We start from the raw sequence: 18,141 nt of genomic DNA, 5'->3' as shown, positions 1-18,141 counted from the left end.
CTGCCTCGGAAACCCAAGCAGGTTGCTATGCGTCGGGGCCGACTCGAGGGCAAATAACAACAGCCACCACCACCACTCAGCAATATCCAAGCTGTCTGTGCCGTCAGGATTGCTGCCAGACTGCAGCTCCGTATGTCTCCTTTTTTGGTGTTTTCATGCAAATTGTTCTACTAGTTGGAGTTTAGTCCACTTCTATATCTGTCCCTTCAAAGCTCAGGGGTCCAAAATTATCTGTGTGAATTGGTTCCCTTTTTCTTTGTTGAAGAGGGTCTGTGCAGTCTTTCTGCCTATTCCGCCATCTTACTGGAACTCCCATTTGTTCTTTTAAATAGAGGCATACCTTATTTTATTGTGCTTTACTTTATTGATCTTTGCAGATAAGTGTTATTTATAAATTGAAAGTTTGTGGCAGCCCTGCATTGAGTAAGTCTGTGGGCACCACTTTTCCAACAACATGTGCTCACTTCATTTTTCTGTGTCACATTTTGTAATTCTCAAAATATTTCAAAACTTTTTCATACTATGGCATACTTAATAGATTACAGTATAAACATAACTTTCGTAAGCACTGGGAAACCAAAAATCCGTGTGACTCCGCTTTGTTGTGAAACTCGCTTTTTTGTTGTGGTCTGGAACCAAACCCTCAATAGCTCCGAGGTATGCCTGTATATTAAGCATACTAATTTTATAGTCTGTATTCGGTCATTCCAATATATGAAACTTCCTACATGTGGTTCTGTGGTTTATTTTAATTTATAGTGGCTGTTTCCTTGTGTGTTTTGTGACTTAATGGGAAAACTCATGGTGGAACTTTGTATATGAATTCTTTGGTCCTAGGTTGAAGGTTCATTGCTCTAGGGAAATTTTATAGTTGCCTTCTGCCAGATATCTTCCCCCCACAAATAGATAAATTGAGGTCCAAGATCTATCTTGACTGACTATGAACCTTGAAATTGTAAACATTTCTTAGGCACATGTCTGTGTTTGTATCTCTATCCAAGATCCAAGGCATGCCTTTACTTAATGGCTTTTCTAAGATTTCACCATTGTTCTTAGGGCCTGAGAATGTGAGTCCTGGCTCTATGTGGGATGATCTGTCATCAGGCATTTTGACCTGTAAGATATCCAATACACACCCTGCGCCTTAGGATCTATACATGGCCATATTGTATGTGGTCACGTGTGCCTTTGCTTACCTACCTGAGTTTATGCATGGGTTTCATTGCTGACCTCAGCTTTTTTTTTTTCTTTTTAAAGTTTTTACCATAGGATTTAAAGATCTTTTAAGTCCATCAGATTGCCAGAAATCAAAAGTCTGAATCATATTACTCTCAAGAAGAAAATTAAACCATGTGTCCTCCTTTCGTACATCACCTTTATGAAAATACTGTCTCATTATAAGTAAAAGTTGTTTTAAACTTTTGTTGAATTGTTAGAGAAGAAAGCTCAACACCTAAACAAGAAAAGTTGAGGTGACATTAATAGAAACATTTCCTATAATAATTGAATCTGATAAATCTAGTCAATGGAGGTCGTTTACAAATTGACAGTGATGATATTAGACACTTAGAAAGTTTTCTCTTGAAAGAGAAAATATTTTAATATTATACCCCATCAGAGTGTAGTATTCAGATGTTTAAGCATACAAAATGCAGGCCATTGGATGAAGTATACTTCAGAGACCTTTCACCCAGGGCCCCACAGCATAGTTTCAAAACTATAGCACAAATTAGAACTGAATTTTCAAAATACAATTCCTTGTTACACTAATAGCAGTTACTATCTTCATTTTGACTGGGTTGGATTTGAGGGAACACATGAAGATAATCTTTTTTTCTTTTTGTTACATGAGAAACTTTTTTTTTACCTTTTTTGTGTTGGAGTTAAAATTATTATTAATAATTTTGAAAACCAGTGTTAGACATAATCTTTTATCTTACGAAACAGTTACCTTTTCTCTAAAGTTGTCTCTTCTGTGACTATGGATGGATCCCTGTACCCCAGCGAGCTTTTTTTTTTTTTTTAAAATAAATGCGAGATAGAACAAAAAGAGTGAACGGCCCAATTAAATATATCACCAACCACTAATAGAAACCAGAGTAGCTGATGATACATACTCTTCATCTGGAAGGACAGGAGGCTTAAAATAAAACAGCCTTTTAAAGTTATTTATTATTTTAAATGTCAAGATATAAAAGTGTTTATCTCTTTATTTCATTTTGTTTTAAAGATTTAAGTAAGCTTTAACCACTAATGCCTAAAAGATGCATTAATTTTGCTGCTCGAGTCCTAAATAGTAATAAATAATTACTATTGCTTTCCCTTTTGAATTTTAGCTCGTTTGTACTGTATGTGTAAAGGTTCAAGATGATCTGTTTTGGCCACTTAAAGCACTCCTTACATTTTGCTTTTGAAAGTGAAACCCCAAGTGGTTTCACTCACTCTTAGAACCTTTTCCTATCTGCAGTCCTGTACGTATTCATCACTACCATGTGGCACTAGATTTGATTTTCTTGGTCCTATTTCTAGCATTCCATTCTCCATGTTGTTTTCATTAGTTCCCATATAGTCAGTTTTGACTCATAGCAACCCCATATGACAGAGTACAGTTGTCACATGAGGTTTTCTAGGCTGTAACCTTTATAGGCACAGACTGCCATGTCTTTGTCCTGATGGATGGGTTTGAGATGCCAGCTTTTCTGTCAGCAACTGAGTGCTTAACCCTGGTGCCATCACTCTCCTTTCCATGCTGGTATTTTTTTTCAGTTTTATTTTGTTTTAGGCTATTTATTTATCTAGAATATTTGTTAAAATGCAGTTTGTATTTATAGCTTTTTCCCTCTAGGTGGCAACCTCTCATAGGTATTTGAAAGTAATTTGGCTCTGTAGCTATTGCATATCATTAAATGCAAAGGGTAGCAGTAGAGTATAAGATTTGGTGGATATTTTAACATTTCTGGAGTTAGATTCAAGAGTCCTTCAGAAATCTAACACCTCTTGGGTCAAAATATAGTAATGTTAAAGAAATTTAAGTTTGCATGGGATATCAAATTTCATTTGGATACCACATGTGTGCTATTTTTAGGTTATGCTGGAATATTGGCAAAAATTATAATATTGAAGCCCTTCAGAAATTAGCTGTTTTTGTCTACCTTTGTGCTTATTGTTACTGAGTTTTAAAACTGATTTTTGTTTCTACCTCTTTTTTCAAAAAAAAAATTTCACTTAGCATTTTGATGTTTGCTTTTACTCTTTTGCCCTTGTTTAAAGTTAGATGACGAGGTTTTATTTAACATTGAGTATCTGCAATGCTGATAGTGATGCAATAGTAATGTAAAATGTAGAGACACAAAGTAAATTATGTCTTTTACTATTACCAGAATCCTTAGGCTTAAGGGAAAATGACTTGAAGTATCCCCCATATATACACTCAAACTATATTCCTAAGCTCTAGTATAAATGGCTTTTAGTCATTCACTGTGTTTGTATTCATTAAACAATCATTGTGCAAAATACCTTTTTTAATCTTTGCAGTTTTTTCGTAATGGTACTTACAGCTGAAGTGTACGTAATTTTTAGTCACTAGATGTCCAGGGAAATGCATCAGTTTTTCCAGTTTTGCTGTCATGAAATCTATTTAGGATTATCTTCAGTTTATATCCAAAGATTTGAATTATACTAGACTAAAACCAGATTTCTTACAGGGATTTAGTTTAAACCCCACATAATTTTCTAACATTATGATTCCTAGGAATAATGACTGAAAGGGGAAATTATTAGTTGTTTTAATGCCTTGTGCTTTCTTTATATATTTAGGTCATAGTGATGGGAGCCACTAATCGTCCTCAGGATCTTGACTCAGCTATAATGAGAAGAATGCCCACCAGATTTCATATCAACCAACCTGTAGGTGGTCTTGATTAATATTATGAATAGTTAGTAATTCACCTTTTTCCCAGGGTTTACTTGTGATACCAAGAAAGGAATGATTTTCTTTCTAGGATGTACTATATGTGACAGGCAGAGAAGGACTAGGGCAGGAAGTACCATAATTGCTTCTTTGTCTTTTGCACTTTTCCTGACTTTTTCCTAAGTATACTTTCCTAAAATCAGTGCTATTTGCTTCTCTGTGACTCTTCAAAGTATATAATTACCTCAAGTTTGCTTAGCCATTTTAGTGATTAGGATATAGTAAGATACATAAGAAAATCTAATTTTGGTTTAGTTCAGAGAAAAATTTGAGGGAATGAGGTCACTCTATTCTGAAGGCTTGACAGAAATGACTGGGATTTATTTGATTAATTGTTGACAGCTATAAACTACTTCCCTCTGACAGAATTCGTGATTGACCAGTAGCTAAGATACCATTTTTAAAAAACAAAACTGACTTGTCTGTTAATGTGTTGTACTGTGGTGGTTTGTGTGTTGCTGTGACACTGGAAGCTGTACCACCAGAATTTCAAATACCAGCAAGGTCACCCATGGGGGATAGGTTCATTGAGGCTTCCAGGGTAAGACAGACTTTGAAGAAAGTGGTCTATTTCTGAAAATACAAGCCACTGCAAACACAAGAATATCATTCAGTTAATTTGCTTTGGGCATGTCATCAGAATGGATTAGTCACTAGAGGGAGGATATCATGTTTGAGGAAATAGGCGGCCAGTAAGGGCATGGGAGACACTCGATGAGATGGATTGGCACAGTAGCAATAATGATGGACTTAAACATGGTGGCACAGGACTTGGCAGTTTCATTCTTTTGTACGTAAGGTCACCATGAGTCGAAGTTGACTTTGATAGCAACTAACAATAGTAAGATATTATACTTTAACTTAAGATTGTGAATGTGTTGGTGCTGTTGACCCAGGGCTACCTTCTTTTTAGCATTCTTTTTTTAAAAATTAAGTACCCTCACATAGATGATTATAGACTATTACTACCTTATAATTTTTTCATAGAGTCCTCAAATAGTGAACTTTGTCTGCCTTCAGATTGAAGAAGAGGGAAAAAACCAGGCTTTCATAGTGGAAGATAATGCCATACAATCATTGTATATGTGGCCACACACATGAACTTTTACTTTGTCTTTATCTTGCAGATTTTGAAATAAAAATATTATCATTTCATTTAAAATCAGGTTAAAAATAATTTGTCCCACTTATATTCTATAACTTACCATTTTGTGGCAGTAAACATGGTTTCCTAAGGATTGTAGTCTCTGTAAACTCTTACCAGGTTCCTCTGGGGCTGTGCATATACTTAACCACTCTATTAGAAAATTCATGTGATAAATCAGTGAAGATATTTTTTATGGTAAGAGGCTACAAAATTCTTTAGTTTGGCTAATTTTATATTGAGTGTTAATACTGTACCACATACCTGCTAGTCTCTGATGAATGGAAATATAGAGTGGGGAAGATAGATGCATAAATAATATGAAATGTGCTTTAAAAAGGGTTGTTTAAAGAACTGTGAGAGCTTGAGGTGATGATGGAACTTAGTAATTCTGTTTGAGGAGTCATTTCGGTTTACAGAAGCCAGCTGGACCTTGAAAGGTGGTAGGATTATGAACAGATAAGTTTCTCTTAATCATTGTCCAGTTTTGACATGCATATGTTAAGGAATCTTCCTCTAATACTGATGCTGCGTTCTTCATATAATCCAGCTTCTCAGATTATTTGCTCAGCATACAGATTGAATAAATATGGTGAAAGGATACAAGGATAAGAAGGTGTGGAGGCTCATGTTTCATGGTGAGTTCTAAGAGTAGTTTAGTGAGGGAATTGAGGAAAATAAGTGGAGAGGAGGATGGAAGGGTAGACTGCAGCCAGGTGTAGATGAACTATATGTTTTGCACAAGAATTTAGATTTAATTTTCTAAGCAAGACTAAGCCATCAGAACATTTTAAAAGAAAATTCAGGTCAGCTCACTGATTCTTAAGTCAAAGATTACTCATAGTCTCTGCTAGTGGGCCAATAGAATACATGTTTTTTGATGTATGATTGAGTAGAACATAGGATACAACAGCATGGAAAGCAGCCTTTATTAAAGTTGTAAATTTAATGTGATAAAATTGTGTAAGTTATCAAAATAGTCTGTAACATATTTCAACAAGTATGTTATAAATTTGGATGCTGTTACCATGGAAACTGGAATTTTGTAGCCTTTCTATATTTCAGTGAAAATAACACATGCAAGTACACACACACACACACACACAGTGGGATTGGGAGAATTATTTCTTGTTTATAACTATGATGATATCAAATGTATAAACTAATCTTAGTTTAAAACTCCTCTCCAAATTAAATATTTATCAATAAGTGATAGTTATTAGTGATCATGTAACAAATTAACATTCGTTGTTGATCACATTTGAATTATAAGATCAGCAGGGTTTATTTTGTTTTTGTTTTTCAGATAATTTGATACTCATTGTAACTGCTCAGCTTTGGCAGTGTTTATAGGAATAGGGATGAGTCTAGCCTTGATAATTTAAAAAGGCACTTATTTTGTTAACTATATATAAGATACTCCATAAAAGGAGTTAACAAGTATAGTTTCTACTTTCTGGTATAATAGGAGATACCACTGAGAGAAAAAGCACACAGATATATGAAAAAATATACTATTGATTTGTTGTTGTTGTTATGTGCTGTCGAGTCGGCCCCGACTCATAGCGACCCCTCCTTGGGTTTCCGAGGCAGTATCGCTACGGAAGTAGGATTGCCCAACCTTCCTTCCGAGGAGTGGCTGGTGGGTTTGAACCGCCAGCCTTCTGGTTAGCAGTCAAGTGCTTTAGCCACTATGCTACCAGAGCTCCTATACTATTGATACCAAGTAAAAATATACTAATAAAAATTAGTGAACATGCAAATTCCATGTTGAAATGGATGGAGTTGAGAGGGATATGATTGCCATCTCTTCCAGTTAGTGGTAAAAAAAATTATGAAAATTTATGTGGTGAATTTCCAGAAATTTCCTAAAGGAAGAAAAAGATTTACAGAGCTGTAGAGGAAAGACATACTCATAGATATGCATTTACTCACTCAGGAAACACTTACGGGCATGTTATCTCCCTGTGATTGTGCTGGCACTGGGGATACAGAATGAGAAGGAGTAGTAGTTCAGTAGGATAACGAGACACAATGACTCTAGAGTCTAGACTTGGCTTTAGCTGGTAGTTACCTTTGAGAAGGAAGAAATAGTGGGAAAAGTAGTTGATCCTTATTTTTTCAAAAAATGCTAACTGGAAATTATCCTGGTTTTAGGCACTAAAACAGAGAGAAGCAATCCTGAAACTGATACTGAAAAATGAAAATGTAAGTAGAAAGTTACATTTTTTTTTCCCCATCCTGTATTTATGTTCATAAATCGTGTCACAGAGAAAGGTAAAACAAACCTGAGCATAATACAGCTTTGAACTGTAAAACTCTAAACTGCTCATGTAATTCAGTAACTATGATATGTTACTCTTAAGTGCTATTGAGTCATTTCCAACTCATCGTGACCCTGTGACAGCAGGACAGAACACTGCCTGGTCCCGCACACCCTCACGGTGGTTGCTGTGCTTGAGCCGTTGTTGCAGCCGCTGTGTCTGTCTGTGTCATTGAGGGTCTTCTTTTTCGCTGACTCTCTGCTTTACCAAGTGTGATGTCCTCCTCCAGTGAATGGTCCCTCCTGATAACATGACCAAAGTATGAGAAAGTCTAAGGGGCGTTCTGGCTTTACCTCTTCCAAGACAGATTTGTTTGTTCTTTTGGGAGTCCGTGGTATATTTATTATTTTTTGCCAACACTATAAGTTAAATGCACCAATTCTTCTTCAGTTTCTCTTAATCATTATCGAGTTTTGACATGCATGTGTTAAGGAATCTTCCTCTAATATTGATGCTGCGTTCTTCATATAGTCCAACTTCTCAGATTATTTGCTTAGCATACAGATTGAATAAATATGGTGAAAGGATACAACCCTGATACACACCTTTCCTGATTTTAAACCATGCGGTATCCTCTTGTTTTGTTCTTGGCGTGTATGCAGGTTCCTCATGAGCACAATTAAGTGTTCTGCAGTTCCTATTCCTTACAATGCTATCCATAATTTATTATGATCCACACAGTCAAATGCCTTTGCAGAGTCATTATAACACAGGTAAACATCTTTCTGGTATTATCTTTTAGCCAAGATCTGACATTAGCAGTGATATCCCTCATTCCAGGTCTCCTTCAGAATCTGGCTTGAATTTCTGGCAGTTCCCTGGCAGTATACTGCTGCAACTGTTTTTGAATTATTTTCAGCAAAATTTTACTTCCATGTGATATTAATGATATTGTTAAATATTTCTGCATTCTGTTGTATCACCTTTCTTAAGAATGGGCACAGATACGGATCTCTTCAAGTCAGTTGGCCAGATAGCTGTCTTCCAGATTTCTTGGCTAGATGAGTGAGTGCTTCCAACCTTGCATTAGTGTGTTGAAACATCTCAATTGGTATTCCTTCAACTCCTGAAGCCTTATTTTTTACCAGCGCCTTCAGTGGAGCTTGGACTTCTTACTTGAGTCCCATCAGTTCTTGATCATATGCTATCACCAGAAATGGTTAAATGTCAACTATTTCTTTTCGGTACTGTAACTCTCTGTGTTCCTTCCAATTCTTTTGATGCTTCCTGCATTGTTCCATATTTGGCCTATGGAGTCCTTTAGTATTATAACTTGAAGCTTGAAATTTTTCTTAAGTTCCTTCAGCTTGAGAAATGCTGAGTGTGTTTTTCCCTTTTGATTTTCTAACTCCAGGTCTTTTCACATATCATTATAATACTTTACTTTGTCTTCTCGAGCCTGCTTTGAAATAGTTTCTTTAGCTCCTTTATTTCATCATTTCTTCCATTTGCTTTAGCTACTCTCCATTCAAGGACAAGTTTCAGAATCTCCTCTGACATTCATTTTGTCTTTTCTTTCTTTCCTGTCTTTTTAATGACCTTTTGCTTTCTTCATATATTATGTCTGTGATGTCTTTCAACAACTCGTCTAGTCTTTGGTCATTGGTGTTCAGTGCTTCAAATCTCTTTTTCAGATGGACTCTAAATTCACACGTGATAAACCCAAGATTGTATTTTGGCTCTTGTTGACCTGCTTTGATTTTCTTTAGCGTCATCTTAAGCCTGCATTTGAGCAATTGATGGTCTCTTCCGCACTGGTCTCTAGCCTTGTTCTGACCAGGGATGTATTGATTGTCCTGATCTGAACATTCTGATGTTGGGCTTCTGCATCATCTCTTTCCACAGATGTAGTCGATTTGATTCCTGTGTTTCTCTCTGAGGGGGCCCACGTGTATAGTTGGTATTTATGTTATGGAAAGCGAGTAAGTTGTTGGTCTTGCAGATATTTATCACATGATCTCCTGTGTCATTTCTATCACCAAAGCCTTATTTTTCAACCACCAATTCTTTGTTTTCAACCATCACATTCCAATCAACAATAATTAACAGTGCATCTTGATTGCATGCTTGACGGATTTCAGATTGCAGATGTTGGTAAAAATCTTCAGTTTCTTTGGCTTCAGCGGTTGGTGTATAAGATTTAATAATAGTCATATTAACTAGTTTTGCCTCTAGGTGTATGGATATTATCCTATTACTGACAGCATTGCACCTCAGGGTTAATCTTGAAATACTCTTTTTAACAATGAATGTTACATCATTCCTCTTAAACTTACCATTCCTGACATAGTAGACGATATGATTGTCTGATTCAAAATGGCCAGTACCAGTCCATTTCCGCTTACTCATGCCTAGGATATTGAATGTTATGTGTTACATTTCATTTATGACAACTTTTGGGTTCCTAGTTTCATATTTCATACATTCCGTGTTCTGTTTATTAGTGGATATTTGCAGCTTTTTTTTTTTTTCCTCAGTTTGAGTCAAGCCACATCAGCAAATGAATTTCCTGAAAGCTTTACTCAATCCACATTATTACTCCTAGGAGGCCACTGTTTTTAATCATATTTTGAGTGCCAACCTGAGGGTTCATCTTCTGGTGCTATATCAGATATTTCACTGCTATTCATAAGGTTTTCAGTGGCCAGTTCTTTCATAAGTAGACCACCATGTCTTTTTCTTCCATGTATGTCTCTGTCTGGAACACTACTGAATCCTTTCTCCCATGGGTGACCATGTTGACATTTGAAATACCAGTGGCATAGCTTCCCAGCACCACAGCAACGTGCAAACTACCATAGTATGACAAACCTATCGGTGAATGGTGGACAACTATGATGTATTGGTATATTTGAACTAATTGGAGGTAATATGTAAGTTTTTAAAAAGCTAGGTGTTTTTGTATCTATAGACTAATTTGCTCTTTGATATTTTTCAAACTATTCTCATCATTTATTTTTGTATAGAAGTTTTATTTTTAAAACCTTGTTTTGATATTTTTTTCCTTGTCAAAATTTTCATTTAACAGGTGTGGTAATCAAAATCTTCAGTACTTTTGCTTTTAAGTTTTTTAATAGGTAATATAATCATATGGTTCAAAACTTAAAGTATATTAAATGGTATATAGGGAAATAATCTTCTGTCTCTCTTCAGATTGGTATTATGCCTATAGAAACGAATTAGTATATCCTGGATTCCCTTCCTCCCTTTTTTACATAGCATATTCTTAAACCATGCACACCGTTCTGTGTGTTGCATTTTCACTTATCTTTGTGATCTTTTCATATTGGCATATAGTTTCCTTATTCCTTTTTAAGAAACTGCATATAGTATTATTCCATTGCATGGATATACCATAATTTATTTAATCAGTGTTATAGTGAAGGGCATTCAGTTTCTAGTCTTTTCCTTATTATAAAAAACACTACATTGAATGATCCTATGTCATTCCACACTTATGCAGCAGTGTTGTTGTTATGTGCCATCGAGTTGGACCCAACTCATAGCGACCCCTTCTTGGGTTTCTGAGGCAGTATCACTACAGAAGTAGATTGTCCCATCTTCCTTCTGAGGAGTGGCTGGTGGGTTTGAACCGCCAGCTTTCTGGTTAGCAGTCAAGTGCCTGAGGCATGATGCTACCAATATTAGCAGGATGAATTTTCCACAAGAGTAATTCTTATGTTACATGATACGGTATTTATAATTTTGGTACCTATTGCCAAAATAAATAATTAATAAACCTATTACTCGGTAGGAAGGTTGGGCAATCCTACTTCCGTAGTGATACTGCCTCGGAAACCCAAGGAAGGGTCGCTATGAGTTGGGGCCGACTCGACGGCACATAACAACAACAACAACATTGCCAAAGTATACATGTCAGTTTATTCTTATATCAGCAATATTAGGGTGCTGTTTTCCCTATAGTCTTGCCAACAAAATGTTGTGGGACTTTGTACCAACATGGCAGGAAATGATCTCTCTCATGATAGTTCTAATTTGCATTCTTTAAGGATGAAATGAGCATTACATGTGTAAAAGCCAGTTGACTTTCTTTTTTTTGAAAATACCTGCTCATATTCTTTGCCCTTCTATTAAAATATTCTTTCTATTACAATATTCTTTTTCTTAACAGTATTAAAGGAGCTCTTTATGAATTAAGGATATTTGCCTTTTGCTTGTCATATGATTCAAAGATATTTTTCAAGTTTGTCCTTTGATTTTACTTTTCTTTCTTATATGACTTCAGTGTTTTGAATCTTAATTAAAAAGGTCTTTTCCATATTGTAGCTATAAAGAAATTTTCCATATTTCCCAAGCTCTTGCTACTTAATTTTCTAAAACTCAGTAACCAACTATATTTGAATAACATGATAGTCTTCAGTATCCCAAATATGATATCTAAACTCTGTGTTTGAACTCATTGTACCACCTCAGAAACCCTAGGAGGGGTCACTATGAGTCAGAACTGACTCGATCGATGGCAGTGAGTTTGGTTTTTTGATTTGTGCAAACTAAAAAAACCAAAAAGATACTATACAGAGGAATCTTTGCATTTCTGTGGTTTCTTTTCTTCCTTGATCGACTGTTAATCCCATAGCTAATTTTGCTCCTATACTGTATCCATTTTCCCTTTCCTGTCTTTCCCATCATATCTCATCTGTAAATGTTTTTGTTGTATCTCTAAAAAAAAAACCTGTCTTCTCTTTTTAACGTTCTAGTACCATTATTACACTGCACAGAAAATTAACAGTAATTCATTATTTTCATTGAATATCTAATCAGGGTTTCCTAAAATATTTTTAAAAATCATTTATTTGTTTGATGCAGGATCTGTGTAAAGTTGACATACTGCAGTTTTAAAATATTTTTTAAGTCTATTTTAATCTGTAGTTTCCTTCTTAATTTCTATTCCTTTTCCTTTCAGTTATTTAATGAAAAAGCAGTTTAGGTTTGTCATGATTTTTTTCCCCAATCTGAATTGGCTGATTGCATCGGAAGCAATTGTTTCTCTAAAATTACACTTATACCAAAAGATAAGATCAGATTCAGATGTAAGGTGGAGGGGAGGGGGAAACAACTTTCTCTCAGGTAGAATTATCTTCTTCTATCAGGAGATACATACTATTGTGTTTCCTCTGTAGTTTAGTTTTTTATGTTTAAATCTTTGATATATTCGGAATTTATCTAGATATATGATACGTGATATGAATTGAACTTCACTTTTATTTTACCATATGGATAGATACCCAGTTGTCTCATCACCATTTATTGAATAGGCCATTTTTCCTCACTATTAGAGATGCCACCTTAATCATATACAGGTAGTCCCCACCTTACGATGGGGTTCCATTCTGACGACAACTCCATCGTAAATCGGTTCTAATGTAAGTCGAATACTGATTTTTTATTTTTTTAGTTTTCATATTATTGCCTTTTATTTTAAGTCTCTTTATAAGACTGATCTTTATTTGTTTTGGGGGATTTGCATGAGAATGATAGTATCAGCAAATTACACACTGCAACATTGTTAGGTAGTACATATTACTAACCGTAATATGCTATTTTTTTAAAAAAGGACAGTCATAGTGATTAATCATATCTTGAATATGTTGGGAGCTGGGGATTACCAGCTCTGTGTCATTAGTCCTTTGTGTCTCTATATACCAACTCCACTGTTTTAATTATTGAGACTTTTTAAGTTTTAATATCTGGTAAGGCTAGACATAATCTTGTTGTGTGCCCCTTTGCTTTCAATTTTCCTAATTATTTTTGTTCAGTTTTTCATTAGAATTTTAGAATCAATTTGGCTTATTCAGGGAAAAGCAAGCATTAATATTGTGAGTAGGTCAGTTTATAAATTAACTTTAAGAGAATTAAAATGTTTTGGATGTTGACTCTTTCTGCCAAAAATATGTTATGTGTTTCTGGTTGTTCCTGTCTTCTTTGGTGTCTTTTATTGGTGTACTCATGATTTACTTTTTTTAAAGTTATATCAAAAGAACATATATGCTATACATACAAAGGTTGAAAGAACCTAGCAATTTACAGACTAGATTGAGTGATTGATTATTAACCATTTGAGAGGGATCATTGTTGTTGTTATTATGTGCCATTGAGTCGGACACAACTCATAGCGACCCCTCCTTGGGTTTCCGAGGCAGTATCACTACCGAAGTAGATCACCCAACCTTCCTTCTGAGGAGTGGCTGGTGGGTTTGAACTGCCAGCCTTCTGGTTAGCAGTCAAGTACCTTAGGGATCATAGGACCCTCTAAGTGTCAGATAAAAGCTTTGTAGTCTTCCGAGGGGAAATTATATGTACATGTGATATTTTTAATACAATTTCAGGGAAATTTCTAAGAACTTTTGTCCTAGATGAGAAATTAACAAATAACTTTTTTCTTTTTAATTAAATATTTAGTAACTGCCTTCAAAAAGACTTTATGACGTTTTAGTACTATTTAGATAAGACACTTAATTATTAAACTTTTAACAAAGATAAGCATTAAACTTCAGAAGAAATGAAAGAGGATACACATGTTCATTTGAATCAGGGTGATTATGATATGGCTAGCAGACAATTGCTGGCAATTTTGCAAGACTGTTAACACAATTTTTTAAAAAAGTTTATTGTATTGGATAGCTGAAAGATGGTAACATTTTGAACCACATACGTATGATCTAGCATTACACAGATGAAGCAGATGACACACATACAGATGATAAATATACCTGATGAAATATATACTCTTTGCCTCATAAGATAGCCATTCTTTACACACGCAGCTACCTTTGACATTCATACTTTTCAGAAATTACTCATGTTTGATTTAAACTTTGATTTTAGTGTTCTGCTTTTTTTTCAACAGTAGTGTCTTTGGAAATTCTCTTAGAATTGCATTTGTCATGAGTAAAGGGAATTTTTAGCATTCTTTCTGTTACTCATGAAAGCACAAAGGATTAGTCTCTAATCAGTTTTATGGTGCAAAATATGAATGTCCTCTGGATAATTGCTGAACAAGGGAAAGTCTCATATCTCACTAGCTTCCATTTATTTGTATGCTGAAGGCATATTGTTACATCACTAGAATCTGAAATAAATTAATTTTGTTAAAAGTTGACTCAAATCAATAGCACATATTTATTTGATAAAATGAGCATTGCTGAGTAGAATATAAGTTTTTGATGCAAATCAGCGACCAGAGTTTTTTGAGTTTTCCTTCTTTCAAGTAAAGAATGACGCTTTTTAAAAAAATAACGCCATGTTTTGCCCTTAAAATCTTTTATTGATGATAGAAACTCCTTAACACGACTTTCTCATTTACAAAAGACAGTGTAGTGATTGGGGCTTTTATATATCAAAAAAAGTTTTATGAAAGAATTCTTCAGAAACTGAACTCCCTGCCACTGAGTAAATTCCAACTCATAACTAGCCCCATAGAGTTTTCAAGGCTGTAAATGTTTATGAAAGCAGACCTCCTCATGTTTCTTCCACAGAGTGGCTGGTGGGTTTAAACCACCGAGTTTTTCATTAGCAGCTAAATGCCTTAACCACTGCACTACCAGAGCTCCTTATCCAGAGAATTAGCACTAATAAAATTTAAAGTGTATACAAGTACAGATTTTCCCTGCTATCAGAAAGTAGAGCCTTCCTGTGACACATTACCACTAATGTATATGGGAAAAATTTTGAATGTTCTGAGACCCAAAAAATAACCCATCAAATCATGCCAAATAACACAGAAAACCTAAAATAACACTAACACGTAGTAAACGCAGGAATGATACAATGAATACACAGCCTGCATCATAGAGATGATGTAAGTATACTGTCGCTTCTTGGATAAGGGTGACATCACTCATTGCTCAGGGTGCGCTCTACATCTTTAAGGACTGGCTGAAAACAAACACTTAATACTAGCTTCACTTTTTACCTTTTCTGTAAAAGTGAAAGTCCTCTTTGGATTTCTTTCAGTTAGTGAAAACAGCTGCTAATGTAGGTCTTTTGTAAAGCAAAGTGGCATGAAGCTAACTTCTGGAAAGCAGGGGACACCTGTATCTTGTCTAACTAAAGTAAGGAGGAAATTTTTTTCCTTCTAAAAACTACCCTGAATTTATACATTTCAGACCTCGGAAAGAAGATGGGGCAATCTACTTCCATAGTGATACTGCCTTGGAAACCCAAGGAGGGGTTGCTATGAGTCGGATCCAACTCCACGGCAGTGAGTTTGGTTTTTGGTTTAGGAGAGTAGTTAACAGGCATGGGCTTTGGAATCCAAGCTGGTGGTTCTACTTTCTGGCTTGACTATTTCCTGCTGTGTAACCTTGGGCAGCAAATATTGTTTAGCTTTTCGGAGCCTCATTTTCCTCATCTAGAAATTGAAGGAATGCCAACAATCTCAAAGTATAATTTTGAGCATTAATTAAAATGAGTGTAAAATGCTTACAGTATCAGGCTTATAGTATCAGGCATGTTAGCCAAGTGTACAGTCACTGGTAAATGTAATACTAAACTGTGTATAAATAAGCGATATCCTCTCAAGTTATTTTAGAAGTCTTAAATTTATTCCAGGAGCTCTGGTAGCATAGTGGCTAAGACACTTGACTGCTAACCAGAAGGCTGGCGGTTCAAACCCACCAGCCACTCCTCGGAAGGAAGATGGGGCGATCTACTTCCGTAGTGATACTGCCTCGGAAACCCAAGGAGGGGTCACTATGAGTTGGGGCCAACTCGATGGCACACAATAACAACAACAACAAATTTATTCCATGATTGTTCCATTACTTAAAACCTTTCATAATTTAGGACTTGCCTTCAGAGTTTCTATTGAAAACAGCCCTGACTACTTTATAGTTTATCCAGTAGCAATGATCTAACAATAAAAGGGCTGTTTTCAGAGTGCTTGCTATGTGCCAAGCATTCTGGTGAGATATACATTGTATAATTTAATCCTCTGTTTTACAGCCAAAGAAACTGAAACTCAGAGAGGTTATATAACTTGCTTTAGGATAACACAGCAAAGAAGTGATGGAGTTTTATCTTTACGATTATGGTACGCTACCTATGATAAAATAATTTTGCTCCCCCGTAACTGAAATCTCCTTTTTATTTTTCCCTTATGTTTGGTTCATTCATCTTTGTAACTTTGTCACCCTGTTATTCCCAAGATTTGTGATGTTTATAATATTGTTCTTACTGTTAGTTGCTATTAAGTCAGTTCCAGCTTAGCAGCCCTGTGTACAACAGAACAAAACTCTTCCTGGTCCTGCCACCATTCTCAAAATCATTGCTGTGATTAAGTCCTTTGTTGTAGCCACTGTGTCAGTCTGTCTCCTTAGGGTCTTATTTTCTCTGACCCGCTACATGCCTTCCAGCCTGAGGGGCTCATCCTCCGGCCCTGTATCAGGCAGTATTCTGCTGCTCTTCATTAGGTTTTCTCTGGCCAGCTTTTTAGAAGTGAACTACCAGGCTCTTCTTCCTAGTCTGTTTTAGTCTTGGAAGTTCCACTGAAACCTGTCTACCACGTATGACCTTGCTAGTATTTGAAATATTCACAACATAGCTTCTAGCATCACAGCAACACTACAGTACGACAGATTGACAGACAAGTGGTTAGAACATAATGTAGCTCAAAATAGTAGTCAGAGGGTGGGGTGGGGTGGAGGTGTTGATTGTTTGAAAGAGAACTGCTTTTTAGCATTGTTTTGTCTAACTTGAAAGATCTTTTTAAGTAGTATTAATTTATGAAATATCCCAAATATACACATTAATAGCGTTATATTTACCACCCAGATTTAACAGATGATTTTAGCATGTTACTGTATTAACTTCACATCTTTTATGTATTTACTTTTCTTGTGGTTTAGGTGAAAGTTTACAGAGCAAATTAGTCTCCCATTCAACAGTTTATGAACATTTTTTTCGTAACATTAGTTGAAATTCCCTCAATGTAACAGCACTCTTCCCACTTCTTCCCTGGGTTCCCTGTATCCATACCTCCTCCTTTCCTGCTCCTCACTGCCTTCTGAGCTTGGTTTTAGGGCAAATGCTGCCCTTTGCGTCTTGTATGGTTAATTGTTCAGAGGAATCTGTTCCTCATGCCTATTGTTTACTTTATAGGCCTGACTTTTGTTTGGCTGCAAAGATGATCCTTGGGTGTGAGTACAGTTCCAGGTGTGAACAGTGTCTAAAATCCAGAGTCTTGGGAATTCTCCCCGTCTCTTTCAGATCAATGAGTCTGGTCTTTTTTATGATTTTGAATTTTGTTCTACATTTTTCTTCCATTCTATCCAGGACCCTCTGGTCCCAGTCAGAGGAATCGGTAGTGGTAGCCAAGCACCATCTAATTCTTCTGGTCTAAGGGTAGTGGAGTATATAGTCTTTTAGACCAATTGTTTTCTTCCTCTAGTTGGGAAGAGATCAGTAGTTGCATCTTATATGGCCTCTCGCTAGCTTTTAAGATCCCAGTCGCTTCTTAACCAAAGTAGGATGTAGTATGTTGTCTTTGTGAACTGTTATGCCAGTTGACTTATCTGTGCCCTGAAACTGTGATCCTAAGTCCAGTGATTCTCACTTTTTTTTTTAAATTAAGTAGAGCCTATAGATTAAGTTGGGAGCTCTGGTGGCGTAGTGCCTAAGGCATTTGACTGCTAACCAGAAGGCTGGCGGTTCGAACCTACCAGCCACTCCTCAGAAGGAAGGTT

At 35.9% G+C, this 18,141-nt stretch overlaps 1 protein-coding gene across 1 annotated transcript in view; it reads left to right on the top strand.

Annotated features, from left to right (window-relative positions):
- Window positions 1–18,141, top strand: part of ATAD1 (ATPase family AAA domain containing 1) — a 76,456-nt gene that overhangs the window by 46,615 nt on the left and 11,700 nt on the right. Inside the window, exons 6-7 of the mRNA XM_007944030.1 lie at window positions 3,817–3,906; window positions 7,272–7,322. Of these exons, the coding sequence (XP_007942221.1) occupies window positions 3,817–3,906; window positions 7,272–7,322 (141 nt within the window). The remainder of the gene's footprint in view (window positions 1–3,816; window positions 3,907–7,271; window positions 7,323–18,141) is intronic.

Source organism: Orycteropus afer, unplaced genomic scaffold (genome assembly GCF_000298275.1).
Source record: "Orycteropus afer afer isolate SDZICR_OR568_19922 unplaced genomic scaffold, OryAfe1.0 scaffold00118, whole genome shotgun sequence".
NCBI lineage: Eukaryota > Metazoa > Chordata > Mammalia > Tubulidentata > Orycteropodidae > Orycteropus > Orycteropus afer.
The sequence above is the reverse complement of the archived record's forward strand: the minus strand, read 5'-3'. Positions and strand labels throughout refer to the sequence as shown.